The 25,756-nt window shown below is 47.8% G+C and overlaps 1 protein-coding gene across 8 annotated transcripts in view; it reads right to left on the reverse strand.

Annotated features, from left to right (window-relative positions):
* Positions 1 to 25,756, reverse strand: part of Tiam1 (T cell lymphoma invasion and metastasis 1) — a 348,780-nt gene that overhangs the window by 93,077 nt on the left and 229,947 nt on the right. For all 8 annotated transcript variants that reach the window (XM_029470566.1, XM_029470562.1, XM_029470564.1 and 5 more), the window contains 2 exons: positions 18,268 to 19,241; positions 5,047 to 5,494 (listed from right to left, as the gene is read on the reverse strand). In XM_029470566.1, coding sequence (XP_029326426.1) covers positions 5,047 to 5,494; positions 18,268 to 19,230 — 1,411 coding nt within the window. In that variant the 5' untranslated portion in view covers positions 19,231 to 19,241. The remainder of the gene's footprint in view (positions 1 to 5,046; positions 5,495 to 18,267; positions 19,242 to 25,756) is intronic.

A 25,756-nucleotide genomic window follows, 5' to 3' on the forward strand; every position in this document is an offset into this window, starting at 1 on the left:
TCATGGGCTACACAAACATGTGAACTAAGTTCAATTCCCAGAATGCACATAAAGGTACAAGAAAAAAGGGGATTGCATAAAGTTTCCTCTGACCGCCACAAATGTATGCAACAATAGTAAAAAAAAAAAAGTGGAGGGATTACTATATATAATTTTAAAGTCCTCTTTATACTTAATTCCTTTAGCATTTTCTATGTCATATATTATTTGAAAATGCCAATTTTTGACAAGACTCTGCCATTAACTACCATTTACATATTCAAAATATACCTACATAAATTTAAATATATGCTATCAGCTCTCCTGTCTCAATTCTTTTTTTTTTTTTTTCCGTCATCATCCCTGGAATTCTGAAGACTTCAAAATTTCTGATGAAAATCCAAAGAGAGAGGTCATATCCCATTTCCGTGCATTAAAGTGGCTCACACACTGAAGAGAAAAACAAATAACTAGGTTCTCGAGGAACTGAGCATGATAGGCCTTTAAGCCCAGCACTTAGGAGATAGAGGCAGATGGATCTCTGTGAGTTCAAGGCCAGACTGGTCTACAGAGTAAATTCCAAGACAGATCCTGTCTGCATTTCTGGATGCCCTCACTTGGTACCCAGCTTTCAGCAACTGGTACGTGATGCTGACTATTGTACTTTGGTTCTCAAATGCATAAAGGCCCATGCAGTGCAGTCTTGGTCCCTAAGAAAGATATTGGATGGTGGCAGAATAATCCCGGCCCTTTTTCTCTCTCCTCTCCTTGCTCTCTGGCTGCTCCGGTAAGTTCTGCCACACACTCTTCCCATGACCCACTGCTTCACAAGCCCAGCCAGTTACAAGCTAAAGTCTCTAAAACTGTGAGCCCAAGCTAACCCTTTCTGTCTGTAAGCTGGGCATCATAGGTCTTTTGCTCTGATACAAAAAGCTGTATGCATTTTCCACTGTCTTGGACAGTCCCTACAACAAAGAACTCTCTGGAAAATGTCAGTAAGTGCTACTGTTAGGAAATGCAGCTTTCAACAATCTTCTTGACTTACGAAATGAACAATCTGTAGACTTTTACAGTGGAAGAGGCAACGCATGCACGGCAGGTTAGGAGCAGAAGACCAATCCTGATATGTGTGTGTTCTAGTCTTCAAATACTTCTAGTCTCACAACTTTGGTTTAAAATGATCTGTAACAGTAGGTGGTTGAAACTTGATTTTATTCATTTTCAACTTGCCCCATTTTTTAAGACTAACATGAAGAAACAAATCCAAGAGCCACACACACTGATAAAGTCTGCTTGCCGAGAGCTTCACTTAAACTTGGCCTTTAGGTTATTAAGCTGTCAACAGCATCACTCCAGAGAGTAATTCTAGAAGTCTTTGAAAATGGAATCTTTTGTACCCCAGAGTTCCCAGGTGTGGTCCCCTCACCCACTAGCCAAGGGGTGCTAAGAAACGCAGCAGCTCTCAGGTGGAAAGAGGGAAGCTCTGAGTTTGCCAACAGAAAACAAGAACCTGTCAAGACTCAGATATGAAGGGCTCGGTGGCTCCTTGTCAGGTCATGTCACCCAGATCTGGGTCATGGGGACAGTGGGATGGCTCCCTTCTCTTGTGTGGTCCTCAATGCTAACACTACAGCTGCCTGCCCCACTTGTTCTTGAAGGAAACGACACAAACGAAACAGCCACCTCTGCTATGGTCCAAGTAAGAAGAGCCATCTCACTCTTTTATTCCATACCAAGAAGTGAACTTCTCTATGCAGGGTAAGAAGAGGCTCAGATGACATCCAGGGCTTTCTCACAGCTGAAACCATCCCTCTTCCCACAGCCTCACACTGAGACCTAACTTCAGAAATGGGGCTGTATTTGTAGATATAACATAGGGTAAAAGGCTGTCACAATAAGCGCCCCTTAGTCTAACAACTCAGGTCCTATCAGATGGACACTGGACAGTCATTACAGAAGGAGGAACACATGCTGAGACCCAAAGAAGACAGTGACCACCACATCAAAACGAGAGGCCTCAAAGGAAAGCAACCCAGCCACTTGACCTCAGACTCACAGCTGTGAGACGAGAAGGTTCTGTTATTCATGATGCCCAGCGTGCGGTCCTGTGTTGTGGTGGTCCAAGCGTTGCTAACACGAGGACTGTCTCAGAACCTCACGATTCAGTACATAGGAAGCACAGCGCAGAAAGTGGCAGACACAACTGGGATGGGGGGAGGGGTGCGTGTAGATGTAGGTGGTCTTCATGTCAGGTCTTAGGGCTCAGCAGCAATTACTAACATGAAGGAAGGGGGTGTGCTGTGTGGCACTTCCCTCCAACAGTGGAAAAATCTGCATCTTTCAGGGAAGCGTGCTAAGACTCAGTATGTTCTTGAAGGGGAATAAGATATCTATGCAGCAAGGAATCTCCTTGAAACTCAGCCTGTAAATGGATTGATCAAATGTCCTCGAGTCCCTGAAACTGGCTGCACACACTGGGCTCTTGGTTCCCCAAACTCATAAACAGCAAACATTGAGACAAGCAGGGTTGTCTGAAGAAGCAGGGACCCGGCAGGGCTGCCTGAAGGGGCCCGGGATAACTAAGCTACCTGAGAGGTCCTCCCCAGCCTGTTGAACTCCCTCCAAGCTGTGCAGCTAGCACCGGAGTGCTGGCTTCCATGAGCTGACATCCATGCTGGGGTGAGCTGTTGGTGATCCAGCCATCTTTGAGTAACCCCTCCCCCATAGCCTGGTAAGTAACCCCAATAAACTAACTCATGAGCTCAAGGTGGGCTTTGGTGATATCCGTGCCTTGGTCTGCTGTCAATTTCCTATTAGAGACAAGTAGATATTTGCTCATGCCTCCCCAGGAATGAGTTTCCCAATAGAAGTGGAGCTAGAGGGACAAAGGACGTGTACCTACTCGGGGCAGGGGGCTGGAAAAGGAGAGGATTTCTTCTCCAGCTCATCTATCACAGAGGAACAGCTGGCATGGCAGGGGCCTCCAGAGGCAACCCCACGGCCCTTCTCCAAATGAGGCTAAGGCAGGTGGTGAGTGAGAAAGGCCAGAAACAGCTTTCCAAAGTATCCCCACAGGACAAACATCTGTGTTTTATAAGCATGCGCCCACACCACCTGAACAGTAAGACTCAAGAGTAGCTGAACAACAAAACAGACGACCTGGGCCCACAGTGACTTCACAGTACAGGGTGGTTCTGTGTAGGTTTGCCGTTGCCCTTGTCAGTATGGGTGTCTGTGATGCATAGCCCAATCTACAGCCTAACCAGGTACATCATGTCGCATTTCATCAGGCATCAAAACAAAGTAAGACAAACAAACAAAACAGCCAGCTAGCACCAGTAGCAGGGGGTCACCCATGCCCTGACTGTCCTTAGGGACTGACCTGCACACAATACTCAGGCACACATACACTAGCCTCACTGAGCAGAGCTCTATGCAGGTTCAGGCCTCGACTACAGGATGTCCCCACAGTGACCTCAGCTGTGCCATAACTTGCTCAGCCCTGGCTTCTTTCTCCTGTGTGTTTCCCATCTGACCCCATCCCCTAGTTGAGATTCCCAATCTCAAATCTAGCTTTGTAACAGAACCACTACGTGTATTTAAGAAAGGTTTTTCGTTCTGTGATGTAGTGTTCACAAAGAAACTACCGAGTCTCCAGACCCATGCAGGGCTGGGCAGGCACAAAGCCCTCTTCGGGAACGCGTGCCAAAACAACTTGTAAGCACTCTGCTCCAGAGAAGCAAGTGTGTTGGTACCATGTCTGCTGGGCACGCCACGTCTGCTGTGTGCACAGCCAAAGGTACCGCAGTAAACATGGCTGGGCTATAAAACAGTGGCTTCTTCAGAAGCGCATGATGACTTAGACATGCCGTGTGCCTCGGGTTGAAGTCTGTAAAATTGGGGATATTCTACCATTTAAACGTTAAAAGATTTTTCAAGCCATCGGACGTTTCGTTGGATTGAAGCTAAGGATTCCTCCCGTCTATAATAGTCGCTGTGCGAGATATAAACTTGAAAACATGCAAACAACATTTTTGCAGGGGAACTCGGACTTCAACACTGCCCCTCAGTCTAAGAGAAAACTGGATGTAACATGTTCCCCTTACTGAACTCCCATTGATGGCTTTAGAATGTCAACTTGCCACAACTTAGTCACCTGGGAAGAGAGTCTCAGTTGAGTAATTGTCTTTATTGGGGTGGTCTATGAGCATGTCTAGGGGATACTGTCTTGATGTAGAAAGACCTAGCCCACTGTGGGCAATTCTATTCCCTTGGGTCATGTACTGTATAGGATGAACTAGCCGAGAGCAAGCAAAAGCAGGCAGAATGGGTACAGTCATTACTCTTGGTTTTTGACTATCAATGTGATGTGACTCCCTGCTTGGGTTCCTGCCTTGACTTCCCCAAAACAATGGACTGTAGCTTGGAATTGTAAGCCAAGGAACAGCAACAGAAATGAAACCAAGACAACCATGAAGCCCAGAGAGCGATGAGTCAGCACTGCAGGGGTCACAAGAGTTACCGAATCAAGACATAGATCTTCAGTTCACGCAGATGAGTAACTCTAGAAGCCTCCCTACAATGCTGTCCATAGCTATAGTCAACCATACCATATCATATATTAAAACGTGTGTTAATTAGCCAGGTTTGATGGCTACCCCTGAGGCTGAGGCAGGATGATTACAAAGTCAAGTCCAGCCTGGGCAATTTGGTACCTCACTCAAAACAAGTATAAAAATACAAAGAGCTATGGGGATGTAAGACAGGGCTGGGGTGCTTATGTAACATGTAGCATGTGAGAGGCCCTGGGTCCAATTCCCAGTATTGAACAGAAAAAGGAAATCAAATCCCAAACCAGATCTCTCAGTTCTTCAGGGGTGGCCTTTACCTTCACCCCAAGATCTGACTTTAAAAAAAAATGCACATCTAATGTTGTGTTTCTACCATGGTAGACTATGTTCTGAATATACAATTATGAAGGGTTGCATAACAAAAGGCCATTATGTGAGTACCTGTGGAATGTACCCATTGGCACTGCCAGCATGCATCTGGGCTGGCCTCCCTTACCTTTCAGGGACACCCAGTAGTGCTTCCACTTCCTCCGGGTAGCCGACTCCACCTTCTTATTCTTCTTGTGTACCAGGAAGTTCTTGACTGCCAGCGCTCCAGCCTTCCGCACAGTGCCCTGCGCTGCCGTTAGCAGGATGTCCGACTGGCCCGGGGAGCTGAGGGTTCCGCTGCTCTGCTCATCGCTGTGCGCAGAGCCAGCCTCCTCCAGGCTCTCACTGTTGGTGGTACTCATCTCCAGTTCCCGCCTGAAGTTCTCGTACACCCCCTGGCGTGCAGCATCCCCCGTTGAACTGCTGCCGCTGTCGCTGCCCACAAAGGCTCGGCCTGTGGGGGGCGAGTAGCTTGAGTTGGTGGCATTGGATCTCCTAGACAAGAGGTCCGTGTCGGTGGTGGCCCCTTCGATCCCACTGTCCGCAAACTCGCTGCCCTCGCCTGTGTTAACATCCTTGGAAACAGAAAGGGAGAGAGAAGCAGACATGCATCACGTTCGGAAGGAACTTGAGAGCACCTGGTCCAGCCCTGGGCTCTGCAGCGCAGAAGACGTGCGCGCACCCAACTCCAAAGATGATGGATCGATCCCTCCTCAAGCCAGTGCACCGTGCAGTGGCTCAGGGAAACAAACCTTCGACCAACCACCCGCCACGCTGCCTAATGATTCACAATGTTCAAGAAATATAAAAGGCGCAGGGAACATTTCAAAGAGCTTATCATTTATCTGACTCAATTAGCTAATTGGCAAACCAGCTATTGAGATGCTTGCCTGACCAAGCTGTGGGAGCTGCGAACCCTCCGCCACCTCCGCGGGCCTTGAACTCCGGGAAATCCAGCAGGCAGGTTAGTTAGCTGTTTCGGAGGTTGGGGTTACAATGCAGAACTAGATCTTTACAGCTGATACTTAAAAATAAAATAAAAGCGCCTGCTTGTGGGTCTCTTTTATAATGGGGTGACTAAATAGATTGCTAGTGCACCCACTCACCCAGCAAGGGCCCACACCCCAAGAGCAATCAAGAGTGAGTCCTTGTGCCCTAATGAGCCTGGCTTTCCAAAAGCAGCTCTTTCTTTCTGCCTTGTGCTAAATCAGCCTGTGGGACCCACAGCTCCAATGCACCTCTCCAATTACTCTGCCCTTGCAAAGGCAGGCAGGATGTAAGGAGACTGAAGTAGGCAAGTCACTACCCTGGGCCAAGTGACAGAACGGGGCAACTGCCAAGGTGCCGGAGCATCAATTCCCACTGCAAAGGCATTTGCAACTTCCAGAGCTGACCCTGGACTCCAGCCGAATGTTTCCGGGTCACAGAGGTAGGTTCTTAAATTGGAGCCTCAATTACTCTGACGTGCTACGGGGACTTCCATAAACAGTAATTAAATGACGGTAGCCAACAACGGAAGGTGATGATGACGGTACGGGACAAGCTGGCTTACGAGCCTGTCTTCTCAAAGGAAGACGACAGGAACATGAGCGTGGCATAGAGGAAAAGGCAAAGCAGTTCACAGGATGGTAGTTTGGCCATTCGGGGGACCCTTATTCTCAGGAATAACTAATTATGGCTGAAACGTGTAAACACTAATGTGTACTCTGAATTGTCATAAAAATGACTACTTTAAGCTTAAATCTGTGCTGGAAGATAGTGGGGTGGGCTGAGTCATAGCACAGCTGAGACTGTCCTATACCAGGCCCAGAGGTGCTGTGTCTCTATCTCAGTCCCTCTGAGCCAGTGGCTCACAGTTCAGGGGGGGGGGGGGAGGAACCTAGGAGAATAATGACATGAACTTCAGGAAGGGTGGGTCAGAGGTGGCAGCCATCGATGAGCAGCTTCCAAGCATCAGCTCCGTTCCAAATGGAGTTTAGATCCCTGGTAGTTGCAAGGATTTATGGGAGACAAAGAAATCACAGATGCAGCTCAGATCAACTGGCTGTGCTGTGGTTTAAATACACAGTTTGTTCTTCAAGGGTTTGAGAGTTGGAAGCTTGGTCCCCAGTACAGCAATGCTGGGAGATGGTAGACCCTTTAAGAGCTAGAATTCCCCCCAGAAAACAAACAAACAAAAAGGTGGGGCCTCATGGGAGGTATTTAGGTCATTGGGGGATGGGAGGTATTTAGGTCATTGGGGGATGGGAGGTATTTAGGTCATTGGGAGAGGGGGTCTCACCCCTGGAAAACACCAATGCTGGTCTTCTGAAGTGATTACAGCCAGAGTGGGCTGTAAGAAAAGAGATCCTGGTCCCTCAATCCCTCCTCATATCACTGTGTAACACCTCTCTCTCTCTCTCTCTCTCTCCTCTCTCTCTCTCTCTCTCTCTCTCTCTCTCTCTCTCATTGACTCACAGTGTGATGCTATATGTCAAAAGAACCTCAACAAAGCCAGCAGATGCTGGAACCAAGGTCTCCACCTCCCAAACTAAGCTAAATGGATGCCTTTTCTTTACAAATTAACCAGCCTCAGGCATTTCATTCTAACAGTGGGAAACAGACCCACGTACCCTGTGTCTACTGGCTGGCACATCACTTTGTTTCATGTTCCTCTGCTTAATAACAGCCATGGATGGTCACAAAGAACCCAGATTCAGTTAGTAAAAAAATCCACTACACAAACAAAAAGCGCTATTAGCAACCCACATTTCTCTCCGGCAGGGACATTTACCATGAGTGTCCTTGTAGGCGTAAGACAGTAAGGGAATCTGACAATTTTGGATAACCAGAAGCCGTGGAGGGTAAGAAATCTGTGAACTTCTGGAATTTGATTTTACGGGTCTTGGCCCTCTAAAGAAGGCCCTCTGAAGAAGGCTGGATCTGTACATTAACTACTTCTTCCTACTTTTGTGATGCAGAAGGAGGAGTTTATTTGGGCTTACAGTTTCGGAGAGATAAGATTCCCTCAAGTCCAGGAAGCACGGCAGTAAGAGGCAGGCACAGTGGCTGAAACAGAAGCTAAGAATTTATGTCTTAAACCACAAGCAGGAAGCCAAGAGCAGGAACTTAGAATGGTCTCCATTGTTTACCCAAGGCAACATAGCTAACAGGCAGAAAGAGGGAATGGCACGGCAGCATAGCTAACAGGCAGAAAGAGGGAATGGGGTTTTCAACATCCTTCCTTCTTGTGTTATTAATTTGTTTGGTCTTTATGAAACAGAGTTTCTCTGTGTAGCCCTGGCTATCCTGGAACAGAACTCACTCTATAGACCAGGTTAGCCTCAAACTCAATGATCTGCCTACCTCCACCTCCTGAGTATAGAGATTAAAGGTGTCCCCCACCATGACAGTCTTGAAATGGTCTTTTAAACTCTTAAATCTTACAGTGACAAGATTTGCTTGTTCCAAGACCACAGCTCCTAAATCTCAGACAGCAACACTAACTGCGGACCAAGTATTTAAATGCCTGAGACTGTGGGGAAGAATTCACTCCAACCACCACAGAGTGTATGAAGGAGCCAGCTAGATCCACTCTGAAGCCACATGGCAACAGCCTCCACAGGAGCGACTTCAGAAGACAGAAGAAAAGAGACAGCTTCACACATCTCAGAAGGAACCTTAAAACCCATACTGTTTGTCAAAAGATGTGAATACCAGGGCTCATAAAGTCCTAAGCCTGGTTGGTGGCAGATGGGAGGTTTGAACCTGTGCTGCTGAGAACCTTGCCTGCTAAGAAAGCTGTGGATCAGCGTCTGACCAGATTTTTGCCTGCGTTATTCACTCCCATCCTTCCCCACTTTGTTTAGCAGGATCTCTGGTTTTCTCTGGGGAAAAGCTATATATCTATTTGTTTTAACCTGTCCAAGCCAACAGCAGAAGGGACGAGCTATACAGAGATGACAGGACACAGAAGGAAAGAGCTGGCCAGCCAGCTCTCAGCAGCCATCTTTTACAGTCTACCACACGCCCACAAACCATTCATTCCTTGTCTCCACATAAGCCAAAAGTTAGGGTCTCCGTGGACACTCACCTCTATGTCACACCTGAACATCTGCTCATGCCAGCTGAAGCTGTAAACCTGCAACAGTGGTACAGGCTGTGTGTGTTCAGCTCTGAGATGGTCACCAAACTGAGGAGACTGCTTCAGGTAGGAAACCTGTGGCAACTGATGTATGAACGTGGGCCCCAGGTCAGCTCACATACTTCTGCAGCACATGGCTTAGTGTCATGGCTGGGGAGTGTCCTTGCATCTGCCCAAGACATACCACCTCATCCCAGAAGTAGGTGATTGGGCTGAGCAGTGCACATTCCCCCCACGTGTGACCTAACCCATTGGGAAATAGATGTCAGCTGCCCTGCTCCAACCTCTACTTAGTCGGGAAGCCCGGGCTCTCCTGGATGCCCTAAAGCCTGTCTCTAGCACAGATGGTGATGGGTGGATACAGCCAGACACATTGTTGCATGTGCTTCTCTCTGTGACACCCATGTTCTTTTGGGTCATTGTTTTTGGAAGGGCTCCTCTTGTCTTTCTCAGGCCTAGGCAGTTCAAGACTGAGAAACCCAATTCTTGCCACAAGGAGAAGTCCCTAGCAACCCCAGGGCTCATCCAACCAGCAAGCAGTAGTGAAGACTGATGCCAGGAAGTAATGGAGGCCCTGCAGTCTGTATCACACACAGTGATCCTCCCCGCCTAACTAAACATCTCAGCAGCCTGACTCTTCTGCCCTACTCAGTCAGGTGCTAAACTTTAAATTCAAAACTCAGAGTGGGCTGGGAGTGGGGGGAGCTGGCTCAGAGGTTAAAGTGCTTGTCCTGCAAGCGTGAGAATCAGAGTTCAAGACCCAGCAACCTTCATAAATGCCAAGTGGGAGAAGTGCTCACTTGGAAAACCAGAGACACACAGCATAAATGTGCACATATGCAAAAACATGCATATTCCCACATATGTGTTCTCACTTCCATCCATACCTGTATACCACACACACACACACACACACACATTCTTTTGGTTCTCACCAAAGGCTCACTGGCAGGAATCCTGAGCCAGTCATATGGCTAGCAAGTCCTCGACCACAGAGCCTCTGGCTACTACACCTATGTCTACTTAAGAAAGCACTCCATGAGATGCTAAGCAACAGAAATAACCCAGGAATGGCGGTGCCTCAGACATGCTCAGCACCCTGTACCAGCACAAAAATGTTCACTGTAATTGCCATCTTCACCGCCTGAGCCCTTACTTACATGGGATAAAAGGCACGGCCTGGCCATAGCTACAAGCTTCCTGTAACAACATGGAGGGGAGCCTGACTCTGAGGAATCTTGCTCAAACAAGATCTCATGAGAGAAACACGCAGGCAGGTCAGCGGGAACTTGAAAGGCTAGCAATGCTTTAAAATCATCTTTGCGCTCAAAATGGCATGGCAAATAAGAAAATGCTGACGTCATGTACACTAAATTAGCAGCTATTGGGCACTGCTGATAATTATCACTACTAACTTGCTAGAAATAGGAGACCAGCTCTCTTCCCTTTCCCTCCTCACCCAAGGCAGCTGGTTGCTCTGTGGATTTCTGAGTTTCCAACAGCCGTTCCTCCTCTAAGGAGCCCCGGTGGGAGTGACTCACAACTTCTTTCAATACCACCCCCTGGAACTGAGATTCTCAGCTGCTGAAAAGGGGATGCAGTACGGGGTAGTCAATGCTGGCAGCACTGCCTCAGGTAACTCCTGACTGGAGAGTGCTCCACCTCCACCTGGCATGAGTCACCCCCAGCCCTTCCTCTGCTCTTCTCTGGATGTGCGGCCACCTTAAAGTCATCCTTCCTCCCTCTACTTCCTATACCACCTACCCAGTCCTCTTCTTCCCTTGCTAGCTCACATCCACATCGGAAGGGGCTTCATTCCGCATTACAGGGCCACACACCATGGCCAGATAAGCTTTCCCAGTACAACAGGAAGGCTTACCAGCGCCTGCCACTCAAGACCCTGCATAAACGTCCAGTGTCCGCACTTGGGCTTTGGCTGAACTTCGATACCCCTTCAAGAGCATGGTTCCTACAGCTCTCTCTTCCGGGAATATACACGTTCCTCATTTTCTACAGCCACATACCTTCCCTATCCCTCCTGTGGTTGCCATGCCAACTCCTCAGCACCATCTCTGCTTCCCCTAACAGCCCTCCTGCGGCCACACTGGGCTCCTTGCCTCTCCTGGAATGTGCCAGGCAGCCTCCCATCTTACAACTCAATAGCCAGCTCTCTCCTCTCCTTCAAGCCCCAAGTCTGACCTTCCTCGAGGTCACACCCTGACCTCCCAATCTGAAGTTGCCTGCCTGCTGTATCCCCCAGCTCCGGGCCACCCCAGGCCTGCTTCTATAGCACAGCGCTTACTATTGCGCTTTCTTGTCTGTGCCACAAACGCCCCCGTTTCACCACAACTCCCTCCACGAGCTCCGGAGTTTTTGTCAACGCAGCCCAAGTGCCAAGAATAGCGCCTGGCATGGGGTAAGCTCTTCAAAAATAATTACTGAATGAACTAACGGCTGCTCACTTCCCATCCCTATCTCAAGAAAAGGAAACCATCGTGGAAAACATCGGAGTCTGATGTAAAGGTTGAGTCCCTGCCAAGCTCCCTGAGTCTCTGCTGAAGTTGAGGTGGTGAGTCTTCGCTGTAAAGCTTACATCTGCAGCTTGGAGCAGCTCTGGGCATCTTCTGGGGAGACCACCACAATTCATTTGAATTTTTTATCTAATTTTTTTAAAGAGCTTACGTAAATGAAGGGGAAACTGGGTAATCTTAGGGTCCCAGTTCTCGTGCCGGTGGGTGGTCCAACATCAACTGGGCTCAGTTGAAGAATGAAAAGTGAGTCAGTTTTTTGAGTTCTGCAGACTGTGTCAGACCTTTGTAGCAGGCTGGCTTCATGGCCACATCCAACAAGGCCTTACAACATCCCGGATGCTGCTCATGATTGCAGCCCTTTGCCCGGCTGGGCTATACAATCACACCTCACACATTATGGTGACACAAATTGAACTGAGGGGCACATATGACTTTGCACAAGGTTGAACTTTCCCAACCTCTTTTAATAAAAATAAGTTGCAATCCAGGAATAGCCCTGGGATCCCTAGTACCTTCAGGGGGTGGGTCCCTGCAGCTCTTCCTCTGCCAGTGCCCTGTGCGGAGGCTGCATCCTACATAGTACAGCCAAGCGGCACCCTGTGAAGGGGTGAGAATCAGAGGGGAGACGCGGATGCCCTACAGTGGACCAGAAGTCACAGAACCAGACACACATACCAAAGAGAACCTCTCATCCACACAGCCATGTGTAATTTCAGATAATAAAAAAACCTAAATATAACCCGGGCATGGTGGCACACGCCTTTAATCCCAACACTTGGGAGGCAGAGGCAGGCGGATTTCTGAGTTCGAGGCCAGCCTGGTCTACAAAGTGAGTTCCAGGACACCCAGGGCTATACAGAGAAACCCTGTCTCAACAGCCCCCCCCCGAAAAATAAACCCCTAAATATAGAGATTTCCATGACTGTGAAATGGGACTATTCTTAATTTAAGATGAATTAATGAGCATTTCTTACATTTCCATTTCAACTCCTAAAGGAATGATTATTCAAGATGCAGCTCACACAAACAGAGGCTCCTTGGTGTCTAAAATATTTCTGAAGTGCACAAAGTGGACTGAGGAGTGCCGCTGTCAGCCAATCCCCCAACTAACTGCCCACCTACCGCCCGCCTCCTCCAAAAAGATCTTGGCAAGAAAGTCAGACATCCTTGTTGGAAATGGAAGGGCTTGTTTTCAAAACAAGTAACTCAGGCAGAATTTACATGCCAAAAAAGTGAGAAAGAGACAGAAATATGAAAACAAACAGACAGACAGACAACAAACAAACAAACAAACAAACACTATAGGTACAAGAAGGAAGGGGGAGTTTAAAAACTAGATTCTATATGAAAATATTTTGTTTCATGAAGCATTAATGTAAGAAATTGTTTTAAAGTATTCCTTTAAAAGAGATCTATTTTATTTTGAAAGCCTGTTTGCCTGAGTGTGTATGTGTGTACCATGTGTATGCAGGATCCCACCAAGGCCAGAAGCAGGTATCAGATTCCCTGAAACTGGAATTTCAGTTGGGGGTGAGTAGCTTTCCTTGTGCTGGAAACTGAACCCAGGTCCTCTGCAAGAAAAGCCAGTGCTCTCAACTGCAGGGCCAGCTCTCTAGCATTTATCAAAAGAACTCTTATCCGGGCATCCCTAAATGGATTTAGGGGACCCATTAACCCCAAAGATGATATACAGAAGAGTGATCCATGTGTTTATATCCGAACAAAGTGCAAGCAAGGTTTTTAGCTGGTTCTCAAAGTGCCTAGGACACGGGTAAAGACTCATTGACCTATGGGGGTCAATTATCAGCTCGGGCAGTACACTGGGGGCGGGGGGTCAGTTATCAGCTCGGGCAGTACATACACTGGGGGCGGGGGGTCAATTATCAGCTCAGGCAGTACACTGGGGGCGGGGGGTCAATTATCAGCTCAGGCAGTACACTGGGGGCGGGGGGTCAATTATCAGCTCGGGCAGTACACTTATTTCGGAGTCATTTAAGGTAAGTGGACAAACAACCCAAACTTTTTAAAATCAAAATGATTTTTCAAGGAACTCAGGATCCTGTTTGGATCTAATACTAGGCTCTCTATCCTAATAAGACCATCAACCTTATTATTCGCTGGTCAAGGGAAGCCAGGGACAGCTTTTAGAATTTTCCTAGTCATCTAATTTGGAATGGGCAGCACTAATTTCCTTCTTACCTGATAAGGTGATTTTCTTTCTTCACCAGATTTGAAGTCTTTAACCTTAGGCTAAGGCCGTGAGAGGCTCCTCCATGTTGGGAGCGCCTTAGAAGTAAGTGCAGAAGACCTGAGGGTGGAGATCTTACACCTAATCTCTTTAGGTCACCCTTTGTGGTGGTTTCAAATAAGAGTGGCTCCCAGAGCCAGTGAGATGGCTCTGTGGTTAGGAGCACGGGTCACTCTTTCAGGGGCCCTGAGTTCAATTCCCAGCAACCACAAGGTGGCTCACAACCATCTATGGGGGGATCTGATGCCCTCTTCAGGCAGGAGGATGTATACACAACACAGCATTCATACATTTAAAAACAACAACAACAACAACACGCTCCCATAGGGTTATACATTTGAATGCTTGGTTACCAACTATCTGAAAGGAATAGGAGGCATGGTCTTGTGGGAGAAGTATGTCACTGGGGGGTGTGGGCTTTGAGGTTTCAAAAGCTCAAGCCAAGCCCAGTGTCTCTCTCTCTTCCTGCTTCCTGCGGATCCAGAGGTAGAACTCTCAATTACTTCTCCAGCACTATGTCTGCCTGGTGCCACCATGCTTCCCACCACGATGATAACAGACCTCTGAATTTGTATGTCAGCCCCAAGTAAATGTTTTCTGTTATAAGAGTTGCCTTGGCCCTGATGCCTTTTCACAGCACCACACTAAGGCAACCATTCTCCCTGGAAAGCTACAGAGTCAGAGAGGGGCCTGTGAGGTTCTTCAGGAAGCTGGTATCTTGAAACTAGTCTGAAATGAATCCATAAACTCTAACAGAGCCCTCCGCCTCCCACTAGACACTGGGGTGCATAGACTTCTGGGAAATACTGACTTCTGGCCATCATCCTTCAGCCCAAATCTCCTTGCAGCTCTCTAGATTCTGTGGCTACTTACAAGAGTAGCAGTGGAGCCAAGTCACATTCTTCCATCTCCTAGTTAGGTTCAACGAAGGTCTCCTCCAGTGTGCACAATGGCTCCAAGCCAAAGGTTCCCTCAGGCACCCCGTAGACATTCTGTGCCTGGTCACAGGGCAGATCACCAATGGCACGTCTCCCCTTCTCTACTTATTCTTTGAAAGCCCCAGAGCTGCAGAGGAGTGGAACTACAGAACCTGAAGCCACACCTTGCCCTCCCTACTAAATCCACTATTTAGTGGTCATCTGTAATAACCTTCCAGAGTCAGTGATCTAAGGTTTACATTTATTTCATCCCAGAATGCTGGATCTTCCTATAAGCTTCCTTTAAAACGAACCCAAATCCATGAGGTTAAATAACCAGGACACAGGAGGCAAAAACTCCAAGCCCAGACTTGCTGACACCCTGGATTCTGCATGACCCCAGGCTGCCCTCTCCTCAGTCTGTTACCAAAGAAAGAATAACCAAAGGGCTGAGTTCAGGTCAAAATCCATTAAGCCATCAATTAAATCTAAAGAGCAACCTAGTGTGTATTGTGTCCTGGGTTGAAATCAGTAACTAAACCCTGCTTCAACGGTGGGAAGCTCTCAGCACAAACTACATACAACATGTGTACACATAAAAAGCACATGGATTAAATAACGGTGTGCCAGATGCCGAGGCTCGTCCTACGTGCTACTTCCAAAGCTAACATGTGAACTCCACGGCCTGCCCATTTCGGAAACAAATCCAACCACTGAACACACACACACACACACACACACAAACAGGAAAAATGGCCAAGACCTCTTTTTTTGATCATTTTCGAATCAAATGAAATTGTCCGCGTTAGTTTGGATCCAGCATATTTTCTCCAAGCTGAGAGGTCACGCCCTTAGCCAAATGTTTGCCAGAAGGTTTTCTGGTGGGAGTGAAGTGGCTGACGGGGCTGTTAGAGACTGGACGGCGGCATCTCCAGGGCCGACGAGGAGGCTGAGATCTACGATTCAAGCCTGCGACAGAGGTCCCTTGGGTCAAAAACTTTGAGAAGAAAAAGAAGAATTCTTTTCCAGGAAGCTTCCACACCCACTGTCTCTTAAAATACACTGTTTGGAGCACAGTGGGCTCAAACTTAGCCTAGGAAAATGTGGGTGGATGGGTAGTGTTGTGCATAATTCTGGGGTTTGTTTCAAGTCATTAAAGATCCCTACTCAACATATCATGTCAATACCAGAATAATACTTCCGTCCATTAGGTCAGCTCCACAAAAGGCTTCCGAGCCCGGCATCTCTTTTGGCTCACCTCATACAGCTCTGCCGGAGGATGGTGTCACTCTCCCTGGACAGGGGAAGGAGCTACAGGAGGAGGTGACTTACCCAAGGTCACCCGGTGGGCGAGCAGACAAGCCAGCATGCTAATGGCCTCCTTAGGATTCTGTGTGTGCGGCGCTCTGCATTGCATTAAGCGGTGGCTTTATGAGACACCACACTCAGATGATCTCACTTCTGTATATTAACTTGGGAAGTCGAGAGGCAAGGGATGGAGATTTCACATCACAGTCTCCCAGGGGAGTTCTCAGTGGAGCTGGGGGGGGGGGATGGGGGAGGAGAGCTCTGTCTCACTCTGCCCCTCTTCCGTGGGTGGTTGGTATTTAAGGACAGCAGTGTGTCCCGCTATCTCTGGAGTTAGAGACAGCGCTCCAGAACACAGCTGGGCAGCCCTCACCAACCTTACATAGAGCACAATTCTACTCAGTCCAGGCAGAGGTGTTGCCTGCATCAACACACCCTTTGCCAAGTTCAAGGCGGGCAGAGGATCTCTCTGAACCAGGCCTCTAATGCCAGTCTGATGGCAGACAGCTTCATGGCCATCCTTCAGGGCTTTCCATGGGACCCTTTAACAGGGCCCCTATTGTGACCTGCCAAACTGACCGTTCAGTAGTGACCCTCGGGGTGGTTAGGGGACCACAGGTGTTTACCTGTTACTTCTGTCATAATCTCACTTTGGTTATTAAATCAGAGAAAAGGAAGGTTAAAGTTTACCTTCTCAGGTGACACAAGATCTGGGCACCAACATCCAATGGTCCGAGTCATCTACCCACACAGCACCACTACCAATTCGGAGTGTTACGCCAGTGACCAAATTCCCCGTCCCTGGCTGCTTCCTAAGTACTAGGCTTCCTGACTCCTGGACAATTCCATTCTCTCAAATAGTCCTATTATTACCCCTACTGAGTGTGTACATCCACGATGCCAAGGATCTAACACAGAGCCTCTTAGAAGCCATTCAAGCGAGGTTCTGCCACTGAGCTAGAGTCCCCAGTCACAATACCTCCACTTAAGACAGGTGAAGAAATCAAGGCTTTAAAACAACTACTAACTTGCCCAGAGTCAACCAGGTAGGAAGGGGTGAAGGGTCTAGAAGACTAGCTTTCGTGTCAGCAAAATTCATCTTCAGGGTTCTTCAGAAAGAAACCCCATGCCACTCCAGGCCCTCCACCACCTGGCCCACCTTAAAAGTAACACTGCCACTGCCCATTGGACTCGAACTGGCCAGAGTGCAGTACTGCCTGCCCCCTACTGGGCAGGTCGGAGTGCAGCAGCCTTTGCAGGTCACCTCGATGCCCACTGTCTTTCAAAGTAAAGAAGCGCGCCCACTCTTGGATCAGAAGCACAATCCACTACCCACTTCTTAACCTGGTCAGAATCCCCAGCTCCCCAAAATCTGCCGCAAGGACCAAAGCATGCAGGACCGTCTGACATTCACTCTCGCTATTATTGCCCGACAAGCTAGTGGGCCACCCCTTCCCTGGTAAGATACTTTTCAAGTCTCTTACAAATCTGCTCACGCCCCTTCTCTCCTGCATTAAACTGCCAAGCAAGCCGACTAAGTCTCTTTATCCCCACCTTCCAGAGGGAGCCTCTAGAAGTCAGGGTTTGCCCAAGGTCAAGCAATTTGGCTGCAAGCTAGAAACTGGGAACCCACCCATATTATTCCTTCTGCTACACCTCCCTCCAGAGACGGGGCCGGCCGCATCGCAAGGAACAGGAAATTGAAATGGCTCCTGGTAAGACGGCGAGCCTGCCAACACCAGAGAGAAGCTGACAAGTGACCGCAGACCGCCCTGATTCAAAGGCTGCCTCTTCCGAGGAGCCGCCCACGGACTTCTTCCCACCTGCTGCAGTGTGGATATGAGCTCCAAGCGCCTGCAACCCACCATGCCTGCTCGTCCAGAGATGATGAGGTGACAGAGTCCCATCAGGGAGGTGTTGTGGAGGGACTGAGTTGAGAGGCAGTCTCCCAGTATGAACTTAATAGCTCTATTGCCATTCCTAACACACCCTCCCACCCCACTGCATACACACCCCTTAATCTCCACCCCCTACCCACAGAACTGTAAGAGGGGCGCAGCAGAAGCGATGCCAGCTGCAGCAGCTGCCAGACAAACCCGGGTACAGCCCGATTTCAAAAAAAAAAAAAAAGAGAGAGAGAGAGAAACCGATAAGAGCAAAATCATGCACTTTAAGAGGCGCGCACCACTTCCAAAATACTGAAACATCTCTGAGGCTTTACCTGGGTGGTTTTTGCTCTTCTGCCTTGCATGCTCTTGCTAAGGCTAATTTGTGGGTTGGTGGCACCCTCGGAAAGACAGTGCGACTTCCTACAGGGAAGCGTGTTGTAATTACTGTATGGAGGAGTCTCTTCGGCAGCAGCCGGTGGCATCTTATGCTTTGCAAGGTCGGGAATATCCGACACCAAATTCCGGCAGTAGCTTGAGAATCTGTTCCTAGGTCCTCCGTTAGCCTTCGCCCCAGAGTTTTTCTGAGCATACAAGTCACCCAGGGAGTTGGCTCGCTGACAGGTGCTGAGCTGCCGGGGACTCGCCTCTGTTTCCATCCCCCGAGCCTCCTCGCAGTCCTTCTCTTCCGCGGAACCCAAGATTTCTTCGTTGCTTGTTAAATGTTCTTGGCTCAGATCTGAGAGTGAGAATTCCAGGCTGTCCTCCCGCCAGATGTCTGCAGATTTGGAGCGCTTCTTCTTAAAGCTGGCCGTCTCCATGAATGTGGGCCCATTGGATGTATAGGGACGCTGCCTCCTGCCTCCCTCAGCCAAGTACGTAGCGTCATCCCCGTAAAGCCGGCTCTCCTCTGAGTCTGGCATGCTCTGCACGGAGGCTGCAGTGAGGACGATGCTGCCGTCTACGCTGGGAGTGACGGAAGAATCGGTGTAAGATACGGGTCTCAAGCCCATATCTACTCGGTCCACCCAGATGGGGTCCCCGAAGTCATCTAGGGCGCCTTCTTGGGAGAAGGGCTCCAGGCCATTTTCAGCCAGGGACTGGGGGATGCTGGGCGTGCTGCTGGACCGGGTGCTCACTTCAGAGTTCCTGTGGATAGCCTTCCCGGAGGAAGCATGCCGTGTCCTCCGGGTCTTGTGTGACAGCCGCAGGGAGCGTGAAGTGTGCTTCCGCCCCAGGCTGGCATGCTTTTCTCCATAAAACTCGTGGTCTACATTTTGGCTTTCTGCGTTTCCCATGGTTTTATGGTCTGTAGCAAAGGGGAAAGAAAAAGCATGAGATAATTGAGTCTGTATTAAAATGGGTATAAAAACCTTAAGAGTAAGGGCTTAGAATCAGGATAAGCAGACACTTTGGGTATGGGGTTAGGTAAGTAAAAAACATTTCTAATTACTTTGGCCCCAGACATGGCCCCCAGGACTGATACCTGGCAACAGGTGAGAATACCATTATCAATAGATAATAATCAATATCAATACAGATAGACATTCATGTGAAACAGTCACATAAATTCAGTAATGAGAGGGCTGTCTTTGCCCAAAGAGTAGATGCCAAGAGACACCAGTGTGTTACGCGTGTGCAGGTGACCACTCGGCTCACCCTGGCTTTCTTCTGAAGAGTCACAGCGACACATCGCAAAGTGGACTCTTACTGAAAACTAAAGGACAAAGGAGCATTTTCCCCCTCCCTCCCTGCCAGGGCTCCTGTTTGCTTTCTTGGTTTCATCTATGCCCTTTTATCTGTCCCATGGTTTGGAGAGATGGGTTTGGGTGGTTGGTTTTTGTTTGTTCGTTTGTTTTATGCCTTTTTTTTTTTATTCTATCAAACCTCAAAAAAATCAGTCAAAACTAGAAAGCTTCGAGATGCATATCTAATCAAATTTTCCTAACGAATCAAAATCATAAAGGAAATAGGCTGCTACTGTTCACTTCCCAGCCACTCGGGTACCTCTGATGTGTGGGAGGGCAGGGAGGAGGGGCTAAGAAGGGACAAATGCAAACCTAGCTCGGCAGCTGACTAACAGGTTTAATCTGGGAGCAAACCCAACCTGGGAACATGAATCTGGTACACGGTGGCCCGGAGACAGAAACGCACCCTGGAAAACCAGCAAGTGTGATCTGGCCTAGTGGGATAGTCCAGGTCCAGTCCAGGTCCCAGACCACATTCCTAGTCTCCATCCCTGTCCTGAAGGCACAATTCTGTCACCCGTAACTGCAAGAAAGGGGGCTAGGGGGAGGGCATCTTCACAGCTTCACAACTGTGACTCTATTTGGCCTCGACCCCGTTGCAGAGTCTGCCCATTTCTCTTCCAAGTGTACACACGCAAGACAACACATGTGAAAACAGATGAAATTAAATAAGAAAAAGAGGGTCTGTCTCCCTGGGAAGCCCTGCGCTAGCTCTGTCAACAGCATGCAGATCTAAGTATTTGAGAGGTAGTTGGTGAGGATTACAGCATTCTAGAAGCCAGAGCTGAGCAGTAAATGACAGAGACACAGTCTCTACTCTTAAGAAACCACAGAAGGGACACAGTCACCAAGACAGTAAAAGGCATCCCAGGAAACAGGAATTGAGGTTGATGACCACAACAAAAAAGATGCAAGTGCCTATTGGTCCAGAAATCACTACAGTCCCACTGTTGACTCTAGCATGGCTTCGGCGCTGACAAGATATCTTATTGTATACTTGGACATTCGGCACACCAGAAAAACTTCCAGGTGATGTGCTAGTGGATTCAGGGTGATTCATCGGGATACCAGAGGTCAAGCTATCGCTGTACTAGCATGTTCCCCACTAGCCACACATCGTGATTCTCAAAGGGATCTTCCAGGAAAGAGGACACCCTTTCACCATCAACGCAGTATGCTCACACCTCTCTAGCTGATGTCTAAGGAAACTGAAAAGGCTGACGGTCCACGTCATCGATGCATCACGATGCATCTTAATTCCTAAGTCTAGCACTTGCTACATGTTTTACAAGCACAAGTAAACACAGATTTTACTAACAGTAAAGGCATGGCCAATTTCCAAAATTCATGTTATTATTTTATCTACTTTTGAGGAGTGAGGAATCCAGCATAGAACCTTGCACATGGTAGACGCATGTTCTTCACGGAGTTACACGCCATCTCACACAGCTCTTTATTTTCAGAGAGAAGGAAGAATTGGGTTTTGAACCCAGGGCCTTGTGCATGCTAAACAAGAGAAACTGAACTACACCCCCAATCCCAGCTCTTAAGTTTCCAAAACACTAAATTAACTATAAAGTTTCTGTGTGCTTTGTCGATGGACAGAAGACTGAAAGCAAACGTTAGTTGTGAGTCTCACAGGCTGGAATTGAAACCCGGAAGGAATCCTAACGAATGAACAGAGTGGAAGAAAAGGGGAAGCTGTTGCCACTCTGACCCACCGCATCACACACCCATCCAAAGGCCAAGGGTATAAACGCCAGCTTTCTGGGCAGGCTTCCTTCAGCCAAGAGAAAACTAATCAACTTAAAAGCCCCCAAGAGAGGGTTCCTAAAGGAAACGGCCTAACACGCAAGAATTATAATGGTCCATGCATCACGCTGACAGCTCTGCCGGATTAATAGCACTTTTAGCAGTGCGATTCTCTTCACGAGCCAGGGTAGGAAGGAGACCACTTTTATCTGTGGCATAAGAACTTAAAGACAAGTGCCAAATCTCCTAGATCCTATCAGGACAGATTCTCAGGGGACGACTTTGGCACGGCCAGCATCAAGTATAAAGCAACAAAAGGTAAGAAAAATTAGTTTCTAGGGGCTCCAGAAGCAAGTTTCTAGGGGCTCCAGGAACACTCCTCAAGTTAAATGCTTCCCCTGAAGGTCCCTGCAGGGCAGGTCGGGAGTGGGGATAGACTCTGTAAAGAATATAAGGCTGAAAAAATTAAACCTGCTCCCTGCAGAGGAGATGAACCCTGTCCGGGAAGCAATCCCCAGAGAGCTGCTAACCCACAGCCCTGATCCCACACAGGTAAGATGCCAGCCGCTCCATCTGTCACCTTACTGTTCCATCCCGCCTGCAGCTTGGGCTTTATTTTCATTTCAAACACACAAATCCTGGCCAGAGAGTTAATAAATACGTATCTACGTATCAAGTTCAATAAAAATCAGAGGTGATCAGAACCTCAGATAAACAGACGCCACGCAATCCGCAATCGGGAAAGCCTTCAGGTAGGAAGGACAGACATAAATGTATGGAAAGACAGATAAAAACGTAGAAATCTAGATTAAATACACACAGCCCCACCAGAAATAGAGGCTTGGCATCCCTGACCGAGACAATACGATGCCCCAGGCAGAAGGCTCAACACACAACTTCCCCTCAACACAACAGGTTGTACTCAAAACACAGATGCCTTAAAGATACCAGGTGAATCCAGCTTCTGCCTATGTGGGAGATGTATATGAAATATAAAGGAATCATGCATTTACACTTGGGTCCCCTCCCCAAAATATCTCAGGTATCTTAAATGTGAACTCTCAGCTACTTCCAGTCCCTAGCATTTGGTGACAAGCTATGAGAGCTGTGTCAGCCTCCCAGCTGGGAAACCAGCACTGATTCCTTCTTCATTTTCAGGGGCACGCTCACTCGGTTCTAGACAGCTCTTGCATTCAGGAGGTAACTGGAGGGAGTATAGCTTTTAATACTAAAATCCCAGCGGTATTTGGGCTTTCTTGGCCTATCTTAAGGGCCTACTCGAGCTCTTCCTTCTGCCTGGAGCCCCCTCCTCACTGGCGTCCGACTCACAAATCCCCTCAGATCACTGACACCAGAGGACCCCCTGGTGCCAGCAGGAAGACCTTTCCTGGCCTTTGGATTTGAATACCAACCTCTCCTGCAGAACCCTGGTTGATGTCTTCCTTAACGTCCAGTATAATATTTCACATAACACAGCACGTGATACATAGTTCATTTGTTTATTATCTTAATTCTGTGCTTTCCCACAAAAACCAAACATCAGGAAAACCGGACGCTGCACTTATTTTGTTTCCTCCCGTCCTGGGCCCCTAATGAAGGAGGGACCCAGAACAGAGGCTGGCAAGAAGTGGGCACTCAATAAAAAGAAAACAAAAAAACAAACAGAAGTAATACTGAAAAGAAAAACACCCTAAATCTAGGTGACAGATCATGCAATAAAGTCAGACATGGAGGCTGGAGAGACGGCTCAGTGTTTAACAACACTTGACCTTCTTACAATCCCAAGAACCCACAAGGCACTCACAATCATCCTAACTCCAGCGGGCGGCGCTGCCCTCCTCTGGACTCCTTGGGAACCTCATGCACACTGACTACAGACTACAGATATAAATGCAAGTGGAACATGCATACACATAAAATTAAAATGTAAAAGACAGGCAATAGGGACTGGGTTCCATGCTGCCCTGATCTGTGACCTGTACCCCTCCACCGTGCTTCCTCACACAGCCTCATTCCAGTGAATCCTGCCTGCACTTTCTGTTTTCTTCCTGGGTTTGAAGCCATCTGACAGAAGCTTAGAAGTCAAGGCCACAGGGCAGACATGCTGGGATCCAGGGTGACTCAGGGGAAGTGTAGCAGCATGGTGGACTGGAGCAACATTTCAGAGTGGTACGTGTGGACTCAGAAGGTTCAGAGAGCGCTGGGTCTCTGGGGGGCCAAGGGTCAATGGCAGAATGACTAAGGGCTTCTCAGGGACACCATGACTCTTCACTAAACCGACAACTATACTAAATGGGCCTCACACTCCGTCAAATTAAATACACAGGAAAAGAGCTAGGAGTTGTGTTTAGGAAGGTTATCAAAATGCACAAACCTTCATTATGGTGTTTCACACACACATCTGGAAGGAAGCCTCGATTGCTTCTGTAGGATTCCTTAGAGTACTAAATCCATTTGATGGAAAGATACAGATACTATATTATATACTATCGCTGTAAGATAAAGTGATACAGATCTTCCAAAGGACAGACACATATACAGAGAGAGAGAGTGACAGAGACAGACAGACAAACAGAGAGACAGAGAGACAGACAGAGAGAGTAGGAGAGACAGAGACAGAGAAAAGAAAAAGAAAGTGTCAAAACACATAGCTGAGAAACAGGTAATGGATAAACCCCTTTGTAAAATTAGCCATGACTCTGCAATTATTTTGAAATTAAAAAAAAAAAAAATCTCAAGCAAAAAAAAAAAAAAATCAAGCCTTAATTAAACGGAATAGTTTGGTTAAAACATTAAATCTAAAAGTAGGGAGTTTCTCTGAAAAAATATATTTATAATCATCCTAACCCTTTCTTTTTTTTAACCTTAAAAAAGCACCTAGAACATTCTACTATCTCCTCAATAAACCAAGAAATTAAGGAACAAGCGGGCACTTAGTAGGCAGCCGTGAGAACATTGTTGCCAGGCGATGCACAGACAAATGTCGTGGCTAAGTAAACACAGGGGAGGGGCTATCCAGGGACACTTCGCACTTGTGTTACTGCAGTGAGCAAAAATGAATTGCTAATATCTGCCATCAATAAGAAGCAAGATACTACCCCACTCCATAAATCACAACTAAAAACCTAAACCAAAACTAAACAGAAGCATCCAGACTGAGGAGGAGTCCAGACTAGAAGACATTCACCGAGCAAGGGCTTCTCCGCCTTTAAGAACCAGTGGGCAGCAGACCCTGCGCTTCTGAGTAGAAGAACGAAGAATGGAACCTGGGAGCCAAGAACGAGTGGGAACCTCAGGAAGTAAAGCAATGAAAACAAGCCTCTCCTCGTGTGTGCAAACCCACACACAGCTCGGGCGCACGGGCCTGGGACTGACTCTAAATACCACAGCAATGGCATAGGGCTAAGCAGCCCCAGTCTCAGGCTGACCCTTGTGGTTACAAACATGGCACAAGCCCAAAGTACCGCAGCGAAGGCTTTGGAGACTTGGCTGACATGGGGGCCTGAGATCTAAATTCCTAAGCCAACCATCAACTTTCAGACTCCCTGCTGGAGAAAACAACCGCCACACAATCCATGTCCATTGAGAAATTTCCAACAAGACCCAGAATCTCACAACGTAATGTTCAAAATGCCCTTGTAGCATCCCAAATATCTAGGAAAATAGATGCCAAATTCCGGGTGGCCCAGACATTGGAATTATGATGCAAAGAATTTTAAAGCAGCTGTTATAACTATGTTCCTCAAGTAAACGCAAACACAGTTGAAACACATGAAAAACATAACTGCTAGGCCAGGCAGTGGTGACACGGGCTTTAATCCCAGCACTCAGGAGGCAGAGGCAGGCAGATCTCTCAATTGGAGGTTAGCCTGGACTACAGAGCAAGTTCCAGGACAGCCAGAACTTGCTACACAGAGAAACACTGTCAAGAGAAAGAAAGAAAGAAAGAAAAGAAGAGAAGAGAAGAGAAGAGAAGAGAAGAGAAGAGAAGAGAAGAGAAGAGAAGAGAAGAGAAGAGAAGAGAAGGCAGGGAGGGAGGGAGTAACTGCTTGCTGTGTGGGATTATCATTAACAACAATGATGGCATGTGTTCAGAAAAACAGAATGCATTTTTAAATGTGTCTTATCATGGGTGTTTTGCCTACAGAGGTCAGAAGACATCTGATCCTCTGGTACCAGAATCACAGGCTCATAGATGGTTGTGAGCCACCATGTGGGTGCTGGGAATTGAACCTGGTCCCTAGGCCATCTCTCCAGCCCCCTCCCCCAACATATTTTTCAAAAAGGCATTGTATAAAAGTCTGAGTCACACACATAAAAGCCT

The sequence above is a fragment of the Mus caroli genome, chromosome 16, assembly GCF_900094665.2.
Source record: "Mus caroli chromosome 16, CAROLI_EIJ_v1.1, whole genome shotgun sequence".
Lineage (NCBI taxonomy): Eukaryota > Metazoa > Chordata > Mammalia > Rodentia > Muridae > Mus > Mus caroli.